Below are 16677 nucleotides of genomic sequence, written 5' to 3' on the forward strand. Positions count from 1 at the left end.
TTGCCTTCTCTAGATGTGCCTTTGGTTTCAGAGCCCATATCTCTCCATCACTCCGCAACTTCAATGCATGGGCGTGTCTATCGTTGAACCAGACAAGCTTGTAGAAGGTGAATTGAACGATTGCATTCACGGGCATACCACGTATCCCTAATAGCAACTTATTAAACGACTCTACCATGTTGCTGCACTGAAACTCGTACCTCCATCCACCAGCGTCGTGAGCTCTTGTCCATTTCTCCAAATCCCTCATCAAACCTGTGAGCCATTTGTCTACCTTCTGCATTTGATGCGGTTCTGACCTGCTCCAACTTTTTTCTGAAAGTATTTATCCTCAAGCTATCGAGCAGCCTTCTGGACTAGATCAAAGTTATCCTTCACACTATCCTTCCAGAGTAGATTCTTGGTAAGGTGCCGAGTACACCAATGATGGTGCAAAGGTGCATACCCCTCTATCTGCTCTCGCACGGCATTAAGTATGCTCCAGTGCCTATCAGATATGATGCCAACCTCCCTGCTAGGTCCAACCACATGTATCCGGACTAGCCTCAAGAACGATCCCCAACTATCATTGTTCTCCTTCTAAACCAAAGCAAATGCCAAAGGAACCAACTTGTTGTTCACGTCACAAGATATGGCTATAAGAAGTGTGTCTTGGTATTTGCCAATCAAGAATGTACCATCAATGGAGAAGATGGGACGATAGTGTCTAAAGACCTCGACACACTAAGGGAAGCACCAGAAAGCATGGAAGAATATCTGCCTCCCATTCTTCCATGCATTTGGTTTTGGGATGTACTCATAATGCATGCCTAGATTCACTGCTTTAATTACATTAAAAAGTACTGGCAGCTACTCATACCCATCCTCCTAGTCCCCATATATCATCTTCCACGCTCGTTGCTTGGCCCTCCAAGCTTTACCATAAGTTATCACGTAATATCCATACAATGCTTCAATGGTTCTGATAATTGTCCTAACCTTCATGTTGGGTTCTCCCTGTAATGTTCCCATCAACCTCTTGGCAATGAGGGTAGATGTCAACTGCTGATGCTTTAGTGTTAGCTCATGGCCAGCACAATTGTGTGGCCCGATAACTTTTATGATCTTTCACTTTTCCAATGACATTTTGCTTCCTTGCACAAACCCTCTATGGGCAGCGTTCCTTGTCACACATAACTATGTAACGGCGCTCCGCATATGAATGCAAGACCTTATAAGGTCTCTTTCGTATCACTGCAAACACCTGCAACCACCCCTTCAATGTAGGGAGGTCCTTGAATACCCTCTCATTCTCAATTACCATGTTAGGACTGGCCTCATGAGTTTCTAGGAGCTCATCATCACGTCCTTCTGCACACACCTGATCGGAATGAGCAAGATCGCTGAACTCGTGAACTCTTGGATCACGGCGGCCAGGAAAGATACGCCTCAGCATCTTAACATCACTCTCTATCAGCTCTCCAACAGGGTGATCATCATCAGAATCAAGAGCCCTTGTCATCTCATATAGCTCCAAATCATTCATAATTTCAACACTATTGGAGTCACGGAATCCATCTCCATAATGCACTTGCGTAGCAACAGGGGCCACATCCACATTGTTAGGAATGTCTCCCGCAACATAAGTAGAGAAATAAGGAAAGAATGAAAGAAATAGATGTAAGGAAGGGGGTAAGCTCCCAATAACCATGCAGATAAGACACTTACTCGGATGATTCTGTATCAAAGGGATCTCATAAGGAGGATCTGCCACAATAACATGAGTCTGACAAGCATCTCCAACTACCTCATTGGGGTCAGATTGAGCATCGAGAACCGTAGGTGCAACCTCCACATCCATAGCAGGTTCCAGGATGGGAGGGTCAAAGTGTGCCTGCTGACCCATTGGTGGAGAAAACCCATGAGGGATGGGATCAACTAACACCCGACGCACAACCACGTCCAAACATTACAGCTGGCTCTTCGTAGTCGATCTCACATAGTTCTCCCACTGATCCGCACATCCAATTGGGATCATTCGCCTGAGGATGATGGGAGGAGAACTTAGGTGCGGTACACCCTCAAGTGCAATGCCATCATCATCATCTCCAAGGCAATGCAGCTCCTCCCGAGCTCTTGCAACCATCTCACTAAATGAAGGCCTATCATTGAATAGCACAGGCACGCTCTGTATGTCAACAAACTTAACATGTTCATAGCGATCGCTTTCAACGGTGCCTCCATGATATATGGTCACTAGGTTGTCTATCTATTTCAAACACGTAACGAAACACATGTCCTTTAGTAAAAAATACACACTAACTACTAACGTGAAGGTCTCTAATATTTAGATAAGTAAATGTATACTATGTACTAAGTACTACATATATATACTAAGCACTAAATATATACCTATGTATGTATCTAACTATGTAATAACTATATACGAAAACTAGTTATACCAACATAAGTATCTATATATCTATCTAAATATCTATCTACCTATTACACCCTAACTATTGTTAACTAAGTACTAAATTACCAATTCAAACGAATAAAGTAACTTACTTTACTGTGCAGTCGGTGGAGAGTCGGTGGAGCCCAACAACAAGCCGCCGGAGCGCCTTGGTGTGCCTGGGCCGGAGCTCCCGCGTGCCTTGGCGTGGCGGGCATGGCACGACGGACCGTGCAGGGCGGGGCAGGCCGCGGACGGCCAGCGAGGGCGCGCGGGCACGGCGGCAGGCGAGGGCGCGTGGGCCACGGACGGGTGGGCGCGGGGCGAGCCGCGATGCCGAGTGGCGCGGCAGGGCAGGGCGCAGTGGGCCGCGGCGGGGCTGGGCGAGGGCATGGTGAGGGCGCGCGGGCACGACGGCCGACGAGGGCGCGCGGGCCACGAACAGGTGGGGCAGGGTAGGGCCGCGACGCCGAGTGGCACGGCGGGCACGGACGTGGGGGCCGGTGCAGGCGCGGGCGCGGGGGCCAGGGCAACGAGTGGCGGTGGACGCGGCGCCCTGGCTCGGGAGAGAGAGGAAGAGAGAAAGAGAGAAAGGAAGGGAGGGCCGTATAAGACCGAGCTCGGCGCCAATAATAACGGCGCCGAGCTGGCTGCCATGTCAGCGTCCACGCCGACAACGTGGCCTTGACCAACGCTGACGTCGAGCTAAGGGTCCAGATTTTGAAATCATACCTCTAGGGGCATATTTGTGATTTTTTTTTAAAAATGGCTAAAAAATAAAAAATTCGGCTTAAGAACAAGGGAGAAAGAAACAAGGTAGATGAAGTGAGAGAGAAGCACAAACAAGTGAGAAGAAATTATTAAAGAGTCAGAGAGACGAGTTCAAGATAAGGATGCTCTGGCGGAAGAGATAACATGGGTCCCACGTAATGAAAGTGGAATTGGGAAACACATTCAAACTATACACTGGCGGGAAAAAATTTCAACCACACACGTACTTCCTTCGTGGATCTAACGTAACCGTCTTTAAAAATCATATTATTAAAGGCGGTTATCTTAATGCATCCGTTCCTAAAAGTATATGTATTGGGTCTAGCCGCCATTCGCGACACCATCAACAGCAACCGCAACCTCCTCTTTAGCCGTGCGAGGGACGACTGCCAAACGCTCACCGACGAGCACCAGTATTTGATACCTACAGGTCCTAACCATGTTGTTTTCCTGGAGTCATGTACTCCAGTGACCATCGAAGTCGACCTTAGAGTGAGGGGCACTACTGTTGACTCTGAGGATGAGTAGCTGAGCTTCCTTGCTGACCCATTGGTACCCCATGACACGAGCTACTCGGGCCTGTGGAAATTTGACTACACCAGCAAGTCTAGAACATTGCACAAGACGCTTGGATGCATTGCTTGGTCTATCGAGGCAACCATATTTGTGCGTGTCACTAGCGGATCCTGCTAGCCGCCGACGGCTGGCTTTTGGGGTTGGTTCTCTACCTTTGCTGCTCGTAGCTGCAACGAGCTCTCCTACCACTTCTCTTATGCTAGTGTTGACGATGAGTAGATCGTCCTACTTGATTCTGGAGGTGGGAGTGTGCCTGTTTCAGGTGATGGCAGTATCGAGCTCTCGCGGCGTGTGGTTTCGATTCAGGATAGGAGAGAGCTGAAAGTTTGCGCCAAGGCGGAGAGGCAACGGCGAGTTCACAAAGAAATGGGCGGTGTTCAAGCCACTTCATACCGGTAGAAGCGATGGCAATATTCGCATTGATGGGTTGTGTGCCATGGATGTCACTGTTTTCTGGTCGCTCATTTCACACCGTCATGTTTTTGCAAAGTCAACATTGTAGTAGATGTTGGTTCTGAAGTTGCATGCTGCACTAGTACACTATAATATGTATGTCTTCGTTAAAGCTGGAAGTTAGGGCTACTGGACAAACGGAAGACGGTAACAATTAACAAACTAACAGTGCTGTGAAAGATTGTTTTTTTCGCAACTATAAAAGCCAACAACATTCACATTTTGCATGCTTAAGCGTAGGCTTTTGTAGTATCATGCTTGATATTATATATAGTTATATACTTACACTGCTTCTTCTTATGTGTTATTTAACTATTGTCACCCATTTCATGTAAGTATCATGGTATTCAAAGGTGGTTGTATACAGTGATAAGACTGCCTCTGTTTTTTCTGGAACTGAGGTGAAATTTTATTGATCATTTCTCTTTTTATATGTAGGTATATGTAGCTTTAGTCAATAATAAAATTTCAACCATGGCCTCCTAAGATTTTTATAGCTTGTAGCTGCTCGCAGTAGAGTAATTACATCTTTGGAGTGAGCTTCACTACTATTTTTGGAGTTTCCTAATTAACTTGCTGTCCATGCCACTTTAAGAGAGGGCCTTTTTTTCTTTTGGAATTTGGATAGATGGCATGGTTGGATAATGATTTTTTTGTATTGCGTTTATGCAACAGTATTGCTATTCATACTTCACTCAACAGGTGAAAGCATATTATGATAGTGTGATTATGTACCAAAGTGGACATCTGGATTTTGTAGTCTTCTTATATAGATTCTCATGTGCCTTATTATGGGCGTGTGTCGGTTCTAAAATGAAATTCAATATGCCTTCGATCACAGATTCGGATCCATTTTTGAAGATGAAACGACATGTATATGAATGGTGAGATCCATCATTGCTATTGCTAGAACAAGTAGAACCTCTCATCTCACACATAAGTTAACACAATAACATATACCACAAAACAAACGGATTTATTAACTAAGTGTTCTATATAATAATTTTGACAAATAGCCAGAGTGCAAATTGGTACCTTGTGGGTGGCTAAATTTTTCATGCATAAAATTGGCTCTAAATGCCACTGCGATTGGGCGGCAAAATCTAGGAACAGTCCTAGTGCACGGTTGAACTGTAGTTTCTAAATCTTATATAAGGCCTTGTTTAGATTGATGTTAGGAATCAGTATTTGGCACTGTAGCACTTTCGTTTATATTTGACAATTATTGTCCAATCATGGCCTAACTAGGCTCAAAAGATTCGTCTCGTAATTTACAATCAAACTGTGTAATTAGTTATTTTTTTATCTATATTTAATACTCCATGCATGTGTCCAAAGATTTGATGTGATGGAGAGAGAGTGAAAAAACTTGCAATCTAAACAAGGCCTAAAATAGGTTTAAGGGACTTCAGTGTTGAGATGTTCTAGCATGTGTTTTGCTAGGATGAAGTGGGGTGGGTCAGGGTTAATACCTGAACTCCTTAACTGACAAGTGACAACACACATTCTTTTTCACTCTTTCAACTAAACAAGTAACAAAAATGATCCTTCATAAGACTACCCACAACGTGGTGAAATACCGATGCTTCAAACTTTTTTTTTGAGCCTCCGATGCTTCAAACTTAATTTTTCATCTAAGGTTCAAATATAAAAAAATATCTTTATTTGATATCATATAAAAAATATAATTTCTAAGGTTGAGTCTTATTACGTCATTTCCGTTGGCACGACAAAACAGTACCATTGTACCGGTAGGAGTGGTGTAACAAGGCTTTCTAAGTAAAAAAATCATCGTTTTCCTAATGTGGCATATCATGTTGCGCTAGGCGCACCAAAAGAGCTAAAAATGAAGATAAAAAAAATAAGTGGAGCTATTTTTAAATATTTTTTAAAAGATTAAAAATGAAGAAAAATCAACAAACGCATGCTAATTACTCGGGCTGCCCAGCGACAGATAGGCCCCACTGTGTCAGTCACCCCTGCACGACGAGCCGCTCGTCTGTCGTCTCCCTTCCCCACCTCTCCGATCTCCCACTTCAAACTCAAACCCCTTCTCTCCGTCACGCCGGCAAGTAGCGCCACCAGCTAGGGTTTCGTGTTCCGCGACCCGGCGGAGTCAATGGCCGCATCCGGCTTCGGCCGCGAAGCCGGGCCCTCCACCCGTGGCCCGGGCTCCGCCTTACCCGCTTTCGGCGTCGGCGTCGGCGCCGCCACCCCATCTCCGGCTATCGCGTCCTTCACCTCTGCTCGCCCTGCGACCCCATCCTTCCCCTCCGCTCGCCCGGTTACCCCGTCCTTCCCCTCCGCTCGCCCCGCCAACCCGACCTTCCCCTCAGCTCGCCCCAGCAACCCGTCCTTCCCTTCTGTGCGCCCGGCCGCCCCGAGCTTCCCGAGCCCTCGGCCCCAGCTCGCCCCGGCGGATACAATGTATCGCTCTGCTGCCACTCAGTCCATGCCTATACCTGTACCCTCCACGCGTCCGACCACCGGCGCTTCCCTGCGCTTCCCGAGCTCTCGTCCTGCACTCGACCCAGGTGCGACCGCTGCCACCGGTCGCCACGTTGTTCGGCATCTTCAGCCCCAGCCGAGGTGATGCTTTGGGCCTTCTGTTCCTCAGTGATGGATTGTGTTATGTATGTGTTTGTGCGTTTAAGTACTGTCGTGGAGCTAATTGACTAGTGATTAGGATTTGTGCACTTGCTCTTGCATAGTATTGGAAAACCCTGAAGCACGTAATTTGCCTTGTGGTGACTATATTTCGCTGACATGAGTTTCTCTTGACTAATGATCATAACTAAATGTAGTAATGATATATCTGCGCTCGGTACTTATGATGGAATTTTTTGTTTTGTTGGCTGGATTGATACCTTGTGTCACAGTTAGCAGATCAATACAGTATTCAAGGCCTCAGTTGTTCTAGGACTACGTAGTCCCACACTGGTTCAAAAAGGAAGAATATATATAGATATATAACACTGTTGCTGCTAGTATGGTTGTATTGTATAACACGCACAACTAAAATCTGTACTGTGTCTCGTATTTTTACATTTGCTATAACTGCATTTTTGAAAATACAACTCATGTGCCAGCCACACAGTTGCATGGACAATGCTGCTAGTTTCTCCAATATATGTCCTGTTCTAGGGCATTATTGCAATCTGTACGATTTTCTGTTTCATTGTAGACAAATGCGGCATACTGAAACTGCATGTATCAACCACCTAACTGATTACATGTATTACTTGTGCTTTGCATAATACTACCTTGTTTGTAAAATGTCTAGAATATGTGCGTGCAGTCACACTTCTCTAACTTTGACAGTTTGACCATCCATTGGAGTAAAACCATATGAATTCATCCTATGGGAGTAGTTAATTTTATACAAGTTCTTTCATAACATGTTAATATTGATTTTTTAAGCTTAAAGTATTATGTTCATATAAAAAGTAATGGTCAAAGTTGCACATTGGAGACTGTGTCAATGTCCAAAACGTCATAAATTTACTTATGGAGGGAATAAATATTAGATGCACTTTTTTTAAAGATGAAAACAACATGCATCCTTGTTGATGGAATTTTGATGCCTTGCATTCTTCGTAGGCCAGCCATACCATCAGTAAGCAGGTCCGCGGATTCTCTTATTTCCTCAAGGAACAGGGCCCTATCACCTGTATCAAATCTGCGTGCAGATTCTCCTGCAGGTTACAATAATGGTATGGAACAAAGAAGGTACAAACACTTCTTGATGCATCTCTCAAGTCATTAGCTATGTGATAAGTGAACATAATTGAATAGTTCTCAAAAGGTTCTCTTTGTTATGTATGTTCTGTCAAGTTCTCCTGGAACTTGCTGTTCATCAGAAATTCGGTGCCTAACGTTTCTTCTATTAACAGGTTGGTGAACTATGCAGACCCATTGTTTGAAAATGGAAGTTTGCAATCTTCAGAGCAATTGAGGATGCGACCTTCAGAGAACATGAGGTCACAAACTTCAGCCAGATCACCGCCATCAAACATAGCCAGCAAGTTTAGACCTCCATCAGACTTCCAAGATCATCATCGTGTGCAGATTGTTGATCCTCGTGCTAATGTGTATAAGTGAGTTCTTTCATACAATTTTCTCCATATTTGTACTGTTACTTTTTAGCTTCGGATATTGCGTCATTACAAACTATCCAGAAAATGAATGTTATAATTACTCTAGCCATTGATTATACTTTCAGTACAAATGTCGTTTGCTATCTGTACCATCTTGTTTGCTGTGAGAATTAGGGTCTAATTTATAATTCCATCATGTACAACCAATTTTCCTCGTTATAACAGTAATCCATTAGTTCCTGGATATGACTGGCACTGTTCTGCCCTGGGAAGTAGTGCATCTTGTCCATGTTGATGTTTCCCTTTTTTTGAATGAATATTGATGAATTGTAATACTAACTTAAGCATATCGTGGATGATAAAACTAAGTTTTACATTGTCATTATTCGTTGAATCAAAATTGTTATTTTCATGTCATTATACACTTAAATATAAATTCATTGCCCGAAACCGTCTTATTCAGTGTGCACAAATGCCTCGTTGCATTTGCTTGTGTGCCTGCATGTGTGTTTATGCTATTGTAATTTGTTTTCTTCTTCTTTCTTAGTAGATTCACTGGTTCAATGCAAAATCGATCGTTGGATCATAACATTTCAAAAAGGTCAAGGTCACCTACTTTGTCCTATCAGGATGCTGATGGCACAGAAGCTCATACTAATACTGGTGGAAATTCTAGAAGGTATCTAAAAATGTTTGTTTCTTCTGGTGTAATTTTATACATTTTGTGCACAGTAAGCTTGCTTTATGAAATGTTTAAACACCTACTAGTTCTGTAGCAAAATAACTCTGGAGCCGTTGGAAAGCAATTAAAAAAAAATCCATTTGGAATTGTTTTGCCACCTGGTTGGATTTGTTATTAAACTGAAGCAGGAAGAGCATGCTTACATAGTTACTTGGCAAAATACTTTGTAAATGTTTCTTCTATTTGTTGTTGTTGTTGTTGTAATTTCCTTAAGATTTCTTGTTAAAGGAATACCATGAGAACTGTGGTTTGTTTTGTTCATAACCATTAGTCCCTTATTCAAGTTTGTATGAAATTAACCTTTATTTTAGTTCTGTTTTTCTGTTGCTGTGTCACATTTTCCAAATGCCATTAAGAAAGATTTAAGATTGATTTTTTTTACTTCATTTTCTACCAATATTTTTTGCTGTCTTAATTTTGTCACATGGTTTTCTGGAAATGTTAAAGTACGAAGTAGGCTATATATTTTGGTATTACGAAAGCTGGCATGAACATCCCACACATCCACTTAGTACGACGACTGATTTGCTATGGGCTTGCAGCTAATGTGAGCAATATCCCCCCCCCCCCCCCCCCCCCCCCCCCCCTGCTCTGTTTGCAGACTGGTTGACTATTCGGATACCATCAGTGATGGAAATGTTGAAGCCTCAAAAAGGATGCGATCACCTGCATCAGAGTTCACACGCATGGTCAAGTCACCACCATCAGATATTAGAGACAATATTAGGTCATCACCTGTAGATTTTGGCAGCGGCAACTCAGACCAGAATCTTCGTGCACATGCTGATGTCCAGAAGTAAAGCTTGTTTTGCTTTGAATTTGTTTTGTTTCATGTTAATTTTGGTTAGAATATTGATTTTGGGTAGTGATAACATTTTAACTTGAAGTAGTAGTTAGCAAATAAAGTGAGACCTCTTATTGTGCCTGCTGGTCATTAATACAGATTAATAGTTTTTTTTTTCAATTATTACAGGTCTGATGCATCCTTCCCCAAGTTCGGAAATCAAATACAATCACGCATTGGTGCTGCACGTTCACCACCACAACAGATGTCTCGCCTTTCAGACTCCAATGAACTTAACACATTAGCTATTTCTCCACCAAAGCCTTCTATACTTAGTGCTACCAGAAGAACAGGGATATCTCCTTTGGATGCTACTGATGATGATCATTTGACCCCTTCAACTGAACTTGAGAGGTACTTATTGTCCAGTAGATGGCTTTTCACTTTTCTCTCCTTGCAACAACATTTCAATTCCATATGTTGCCTGTTGTTGTTACTCATGAAACATTTTGTGCAGGGAGGAACAAGCAAAAGTCAAGCGGCTGGCTCGTTTCCATGTTGAATTAAGCAGGCCAGTAGAAAATACTAATGACTTTGTGAAAGCACTCAAAAGCTCTGCAGACAAGTCCAAACAAGCCACATCAGTGGGAAAAACTCCTATGAGAACAAACGATGATACTGATGAGAGTACTTTGGCTGACATGGATTCCACAGATTTAGCCGCAATTGTTGGGCTTTGCCCTGATATGTGCCCAGGTGTTTCCTTGGATCGACTTCACATGATACTATGTAGTCGTTCACATTGCCTTTTCTATATACTTTCCTCTAAACATATGGAACTAATATATCTTTTGCATATATATCCTTGTTTTTCTTTAGAACCTGAGAGGGCAGAGCGTGAGAGAAAAGGAGATCTTGATAGGTATGAAAGATTAGATGGAGACAGAAACCTAACTACTCAGCTTCTCGCTGTTAAAAAGGTACATACTACATAATGTTTCCTTGTAAGCTGGCAGTATGACAGTATTTCATCTGAATTATTTCTAATCACCGATAACAAGAAGCGTGATGGAATATGTTATGTGTTTGTTACAGTATACTAGGACTGCTGAGAGAGATGCAGACTTGATAAGGCCTCTGCCAGTTCTACAGAAGACAATGGAGTACCTTCTTAGTTTGCTGGATCACACATATGATGACAGTTTCTTGGGCTTATACAACTTCTTGTGGGACAGGATGCGAGCAATAAGAATGGATCTTAGAATGCAACATTTCTTCAATCAAGAGGCTATTTCTATGCTTGAGCAAATGGTACTTTCATATTTATCCCTGTGTTCAGTGTTTATTTCATCAATCACTATGTATTTATTCTGTGTGCACTCTTATGTCCTGGAATGTTTCATCTTGAAGCTGTCTTTTGTTGAGCAGATAAGGCTCCACATCATTGCGATGCATGAATTATGTGAACACAACAAAGGAGAAGGTTTTTCAGAGGGTTTTGATGCACACCTCAACATTGAGCAGATGAATAAAACATCAGTTGAGCTATTTCAAATGTATGATGACCATAGGAGAGAAGGTGTTTTCTTCTCAACAGAAAAGGAGTTTCGGGGTTATTATGCACTGCTTAAGTTAGACAAACATCCTGGTTACAAGGTGAGGCTAATTGAACGGATCTGGTCTTTAGCGTTCTGATATTTGCTGACTCATACATACATCTGAATTAGGTCGAACCTGCTGAGTTATCTCTGGATCTTGCTAAGATGTCTCGTGAAATTAGAGGCAGTCCAGAGATCTTGTTTGCAAGAGAAGTTGCAAGGTAGTCATACCATCAAACATCATTTGTGATTATCATATTTACACTAGCTTTCATCTAATGCCTACATTTTCTATGCAATCAGAGCATGTAGAATGGGGAACTTTATTTCCTTCTTCCGTCTTGCAAGGAAAGCTACATATTTGCAGGCCTGTTTGATGCATGCTCACTTTGCAAAGGTAGAATTATTGTCTTTAAAAGCTGTTCATTAAAATTACCCTTTCAGTGGAAATTATTCTTCCTAAGCTCATATATTTCCTACGTCAATCGTGCTTGAAATACTGTAATGGTAACAAAAAAAAACCTTGACCAACCTAGTAGGAACTAGGTAGCATCCTCTTAAGAAGAAATAGGCACACAATCGAACTTGGGTGGTTTAGGGGGACATCCACACCCTCAAAATCAACTGAGCTAGGTCAGTTCTTATAATATAATGGAATTAACTGTGATAATGAATTTAGAATGTGAGCATTCTTTTCACAATGCAAAAAATCTACTGTGGCATAAAGATAAACTTGATTCATTTAAGTTGTGGCATGCTACCATTGTATGTTTGTCGTATAACAATCTGCCACCCACTTGATTGAGTGGAAAGATTTTTGCCACCTCGCCCATTGCCAATGACTACTGCTCAAGGGTGGCAAATATCAAGTGCCCCAATGATTGGAAAAGTTACTGAACTCTCGGTTGTAATGGATATATCATATGCATGGCATCGTACTGCGTGCTTAGTATACTTCAAACATTTTGATAATGGGAAAGCTTTACAGAAAGGGTAAAAGTTATATTAATATAAAGAAATGTGGTCCATGCACAAAGATATAGAAAGGGAGAGATAAAGCTCCACAGGTTAAAAGAAGTGGACATAAAACCACCTAACCTGTCTAATTAACTAAAGTCTCGGCCATCATATTGGAAACTCAACTTTCAAATCTCTGAACTTAATTCATCGTGACTTAATGAGTGCATGTTGTTACACATTATCTGGCTATTGGCATTTGATAATTTTATGATAGCAGTGTCTTTCAGTACTCCTAAATCACTACTTTGTTATACTTTCATGTAGTAGGCTGCTGTTCAATTTCAAGTGCACTTCCTGTAAATTTAACAAATGAACTCTCTTCCCAGCTAAGGAGGCAAGCACTTGCTTCCTTGCACAGTGGTCTTCAGAATGGCCAAGGCATCCCTATTTCACAAGTTGTGGAGTGGCTTGCTATGGAGGTCAGTATGTTCTCTTCCTTCGATAGAAACTAATTCTGAACTGGGAACTTGAAATCCTTATATGCCTTCATTTTCTCTTTCAAGGACGAGGATGTTGAAAGTCTGTTAGAATACCATGGTTTTGGATTGAGGCAGTATGAAGAACTGTACCTAGTAAAAGAAGGACCTTTTCTTAACAGTGAAAGCGATTTCCCATCTGGTTGTTCACAGCTTGTGCATTCGAAAAAATCGCAGAGGGTTGTTGATGATGTTTCTTCTGGGCCAGTTTGTGCTCCTATGAGCAAAGAAAAGACTGTCTTTCCATATCCTGGTCAACTCGTTGCTGGCAAAAGAGATCTATTTCTACCACAGAATGCTCTTGTGATTCCTCCTGATGGCAGAAGGGATTTGGATCCATCATTTTCTGGGCTTGTTTCAACCACTCCTGACAGACAGATTAGCTTAATGTTTTCAGATCCTTTCTCTCCAAAAGCTGCCAATAAACTATTTAGTTCAACGCATCCAAAGCCTCTCTCCCCAACTGATGGTAGAAAAGACGGGTTTTCATCTTTTCCTACTGCTGCTTCTCCACGTACTGGCAAGAGGGACATACTCTCAAAAACACCAAAAGTAGCTTCACCAAAAGCTGAAGGCAAGACCAAGTTGGCTAATGATCTTATAGCTGAAGATCAGGATAGTGGTGTTGCTGAGATCCCTCAAAAGGTAGAGATGCAAACAGACATACTGTGGTCACAAGCTAACACGCAACACGTCAATGCTCTGGCAGAACCAATTGTTTCGCATCCTCTTGCAGACAGCGTATCTTTAGATTACTCCAATATGTATGGAGCGGAAGATGACTTCAGGGCGCATGTTTCTGGCATCAGTACATATATGGATGAGGGAACTCCACCAGATCGTGAAGTTCTGGTTATTGAACCTGGATCACCTATTAGCTCCCCTTTGTCTGATCATGAGGAATATGAGGATCATATTATTAGTAACAGCACAAATGATGATTGGTCACCAATTGTTACACCCCCCAAGAAACTAGTTTCTGATGAAAACCTTAAAGCAATACTGAGGTTGTTCATTTGTCCTTGTCCTATCCTTTTATGCTCCCATCAGTAGAACTTTGGTGGTAACTTATAAAAGTTTGATTCCTTTTGTGGTGTTTCAGGAAATGGAGGCACCGTGCTGCAGACAAGCGATTACTTAGGGAGCAGAAGAATGCTCTTGCTGTTGCAGCGTTGTGTTCTCTATCACTTGGCCCACCAGTTCATAAAAGTACAATGGTAAGACAGTTTTTTTTTCCAGTATCAGTAAATGGAGGCATCACTTTTGCAAGATAAAGATTTTATTGGATGAAACTGTGTACCCCTATTAATTGATAAATCATTGAACTTTGGTGAAATTTCAGTGTGAAATGATGTTTTAGTATTTTTTTCTAGTATTGTTAAGATGCGATAATGATTGAGTCTTGTGTACTATGAAGGTGCCTAAGCTAGCAGTTGAAGAACTAGATATTGGCCATGCCTTTAAAGAAAGACAAGCAAGAAAGCAAAGGTCCTGGTCACGGCTAAATGTTTCCGAGTTGTCTGGTCCCATTCTAAATGAAAATAACCCTGATGCTAGATGCCTCTGCTGGAAGTTGCTTGTACTTGTCCCACCAGGTGCTATGGAATCCCAGACCAACAGTTTTGCCTCAAAATGGTTACTTAGAAAGCTCATGGGTTATGGAATTGGAGATAGTGGATTGGTTATTTCTTCAGCAGGCCTATCAATTTGGACAGAGTGGATCAGTTTTCCAAACACATGCTGTTTGTCTGTTGTTAGAACCAGTGATCAACAAATTATTGATAATGATATTGCTAACAGTACGAGTTGTATAGTATTTGTAGTGTCTGAAAGCAATTCATGGGAAATGCAGAAGGAGCGGTTTAACAATCTTTTAGCCTACATACCAGATGAATCCAATCTTCCTCTTCTGATTTTGAGTGGCGATACATATAACGAAGGATATGACTACGCGTCAAAGTATATCATGGACAGGCTTGGCCTCAGTGGTCTTAATGGAGGAAAGATCGGTTCGTCTTTGGTTATTTTTCTTGTCGAAAACTACACAGAAGACCATGCCAATGGTTTCTTTGATGATGAAAAACTGCGTGAGGGCCTGAAGTGGCTGATAAGTAGTTTGCCAAGGCAGCCCGATGTCACTCTTGTGAAGACCCATGAGTTGCTTCTGGACTACTTGAATCCACAACTTGAGCTGCTTAACACCCATGTTACACCTGGAGCTGGCCCTGGGGATTGCATTTCAGTATTCAACAATGCTGTCAATCAACTTGCAGAAGAGATTTTGGCTGCGGCACGCGCAAACTCTAGCCAATGGCCAGCTCCTGAGATAGATCTTCTGGAGAGAACAAGCAATGAGAGGATATATGCAGAAATGTTCTTGCCTAGCATTGGATGGTCTTCGCCATCAAGGATCCAACCACTGCTTGCAGCCATTAATAGTTGCAAGATTCTAGAGTTCAGTTACGATCTATCCTGGCTAAACCATGGTTCTCACATGGGCAAGCAGATCCAAGATCAGAAGAAGTTACTTCAGGAGTGCTTGGCGAGATATTTGACTGAATCAGTCCGGTTGTTAGATGAAACCCAGGTGGTCACCGAAGTGAATATTATGGTGCAGAAATGTGTTGGCCTTGTACTCCGGGATTCGTCTTACTATCTTGCTCCCAGATGGGTGGCTATCTTCCGGCGTATTTACAACTGGAGGCTAGCAAAGCTTTCTACCGGAGAGTTCTCAGAAGCTTATGTTCTGACTCAGCACCTCTATCAGGCTCCTACAGCAGCTGGCCCTAATGGTACCACACAAGGGCTTACTGCTAAAAACAACACCAGCGATGATGTGGCCATTTTGGAGGATCACATCATGATGCCTGCTGTTTCAACCGGCATCACACTAGATGAAATCATCGAGATCAGTTGCGATCTCGATGCTGTTGATGCGCAGCCCCTAACTCTACCACCACGACTGCCTGCACAGGTCCATGAAGAACCTCAGGCACCTACTGACACCAACTGCGTCGCAAACAGGGCGCATGGAGTTGATGAAATGTACATACCAAGAAGAGTGGAATTGGGTGAGCTTGTGCCACTCGAGAGGGACGACAAGCTTGCCCGGCTACTGGAGCAGTGCACCAAGCTGCAGGAGAGGATCGATGAGACACTTTCCATATACTTTTGAACCCCGTAGAAGGCTCGAAGGGTTACATTACACAATCCTTCCACATTTGTTGTGACTTGTAAAATTAGATTTTGTGGAAGAAAAAACTCCTACTGCCAAGTTGCGCCATTCTTTTTGGCAGGAATGAAATATAGAAGCTAAATCATCATTTTTTTCCCTTCGAATCATGCTGCATGCTACGGCAGAAGTCAGCTTGGTGATTGTTTCTTGAGTAGTTGGATATAAAACCACTCACGTACGTCTGGATCCAGCCCACGCTGATGGTATCGTATCTGCGTAACACACTTTTAGAGGTTTCCGGCCGTACGGTCGAGGTAAATAAGAACACCAATTTGTCCAAATTCAAATTTCAGATGATTCCCTACCATGATTACCTCGTGGCAGCCCAAAAATTGCATGAGAACGGAATAAAGTTAATAACGTGTTTCCATCAACAAGCAACGTTTTTTTATCATAATCAACTCAATGAGTGCACTAAAGCAGCCCCCCCCCCCCAAAAAAAAACAGCGACCCACATTCGTTTTTGCATCTTAAAGGCACCCAGCTGATAT

At 42.5% G+C, this 16677-nt stretch overlaps 1 protein-coding gene across 3 annotated transcripts; it reads left to right on the top strand.

Moving 5' to 3' along the window:
* The first annotated feature begins 6244 nt into the window (after window positions 1-6244).
* LOC136542701 (SAC3 family protein B-like) lies at window positions 6245-16579 on the top strand. Of its 3 annotated transcripts, none has more exons than XM_066535244.1 (16): window positions 6245-6823; window positions 7835-7963; window positions 8128-8331; window positions 8879-9010; window positions 9675-9869; window positions 10047-10271; window positions 10375-10613; window positions 10737-10837; window positions 10953-11168; window positions 11286-11513; window positions 11585-11676; window positions 11759-11852; window positions 12802-12894; window positions 12979-13958; window positions 14054-14168; window positions 14369-16579. In XM_066535244.1, the coding sequence occupies exons 1-16, from the start codon at window positions 6354-6356 to the stop codon at window positions 16124-16126; spliced, it is 5271 nt and encodes a 1756-aa protein (XP_066391341.1). In that variant the 5' UTR covers window positions 6245-6353; the 3' UTR covers window positions 16127-16579. The 3 variants fall into 3 exon arrangements, with proteins under 3 accessions (XP_066391341.1, XP_066391342.1, XP_066391343.1); XM_066535245.1 differs by having other exon boundaries at window positions 8882-9010; XM_066535246.1 differs by lacking the exon at window positions 9675-9869.
* Window positions 16580-16677: the final 98 nt, after the last annotated feature.

Source organism: Miscanthus floridulus, chromosome 3 (assembly GCF_019320115.1).
Source record: "Miscanthus floridulus cultivar M001 chromosome 3, ASM1932011v1, whole genome shotgun sequence".
NCBI classification, from domain to species: domain Eukaryota; kingdom Viridiplantae; phylum Streptophyta; class Magnoliopsida; order Poales; family Poaceae; genus Miscanthus; species Miscanthus floridulus.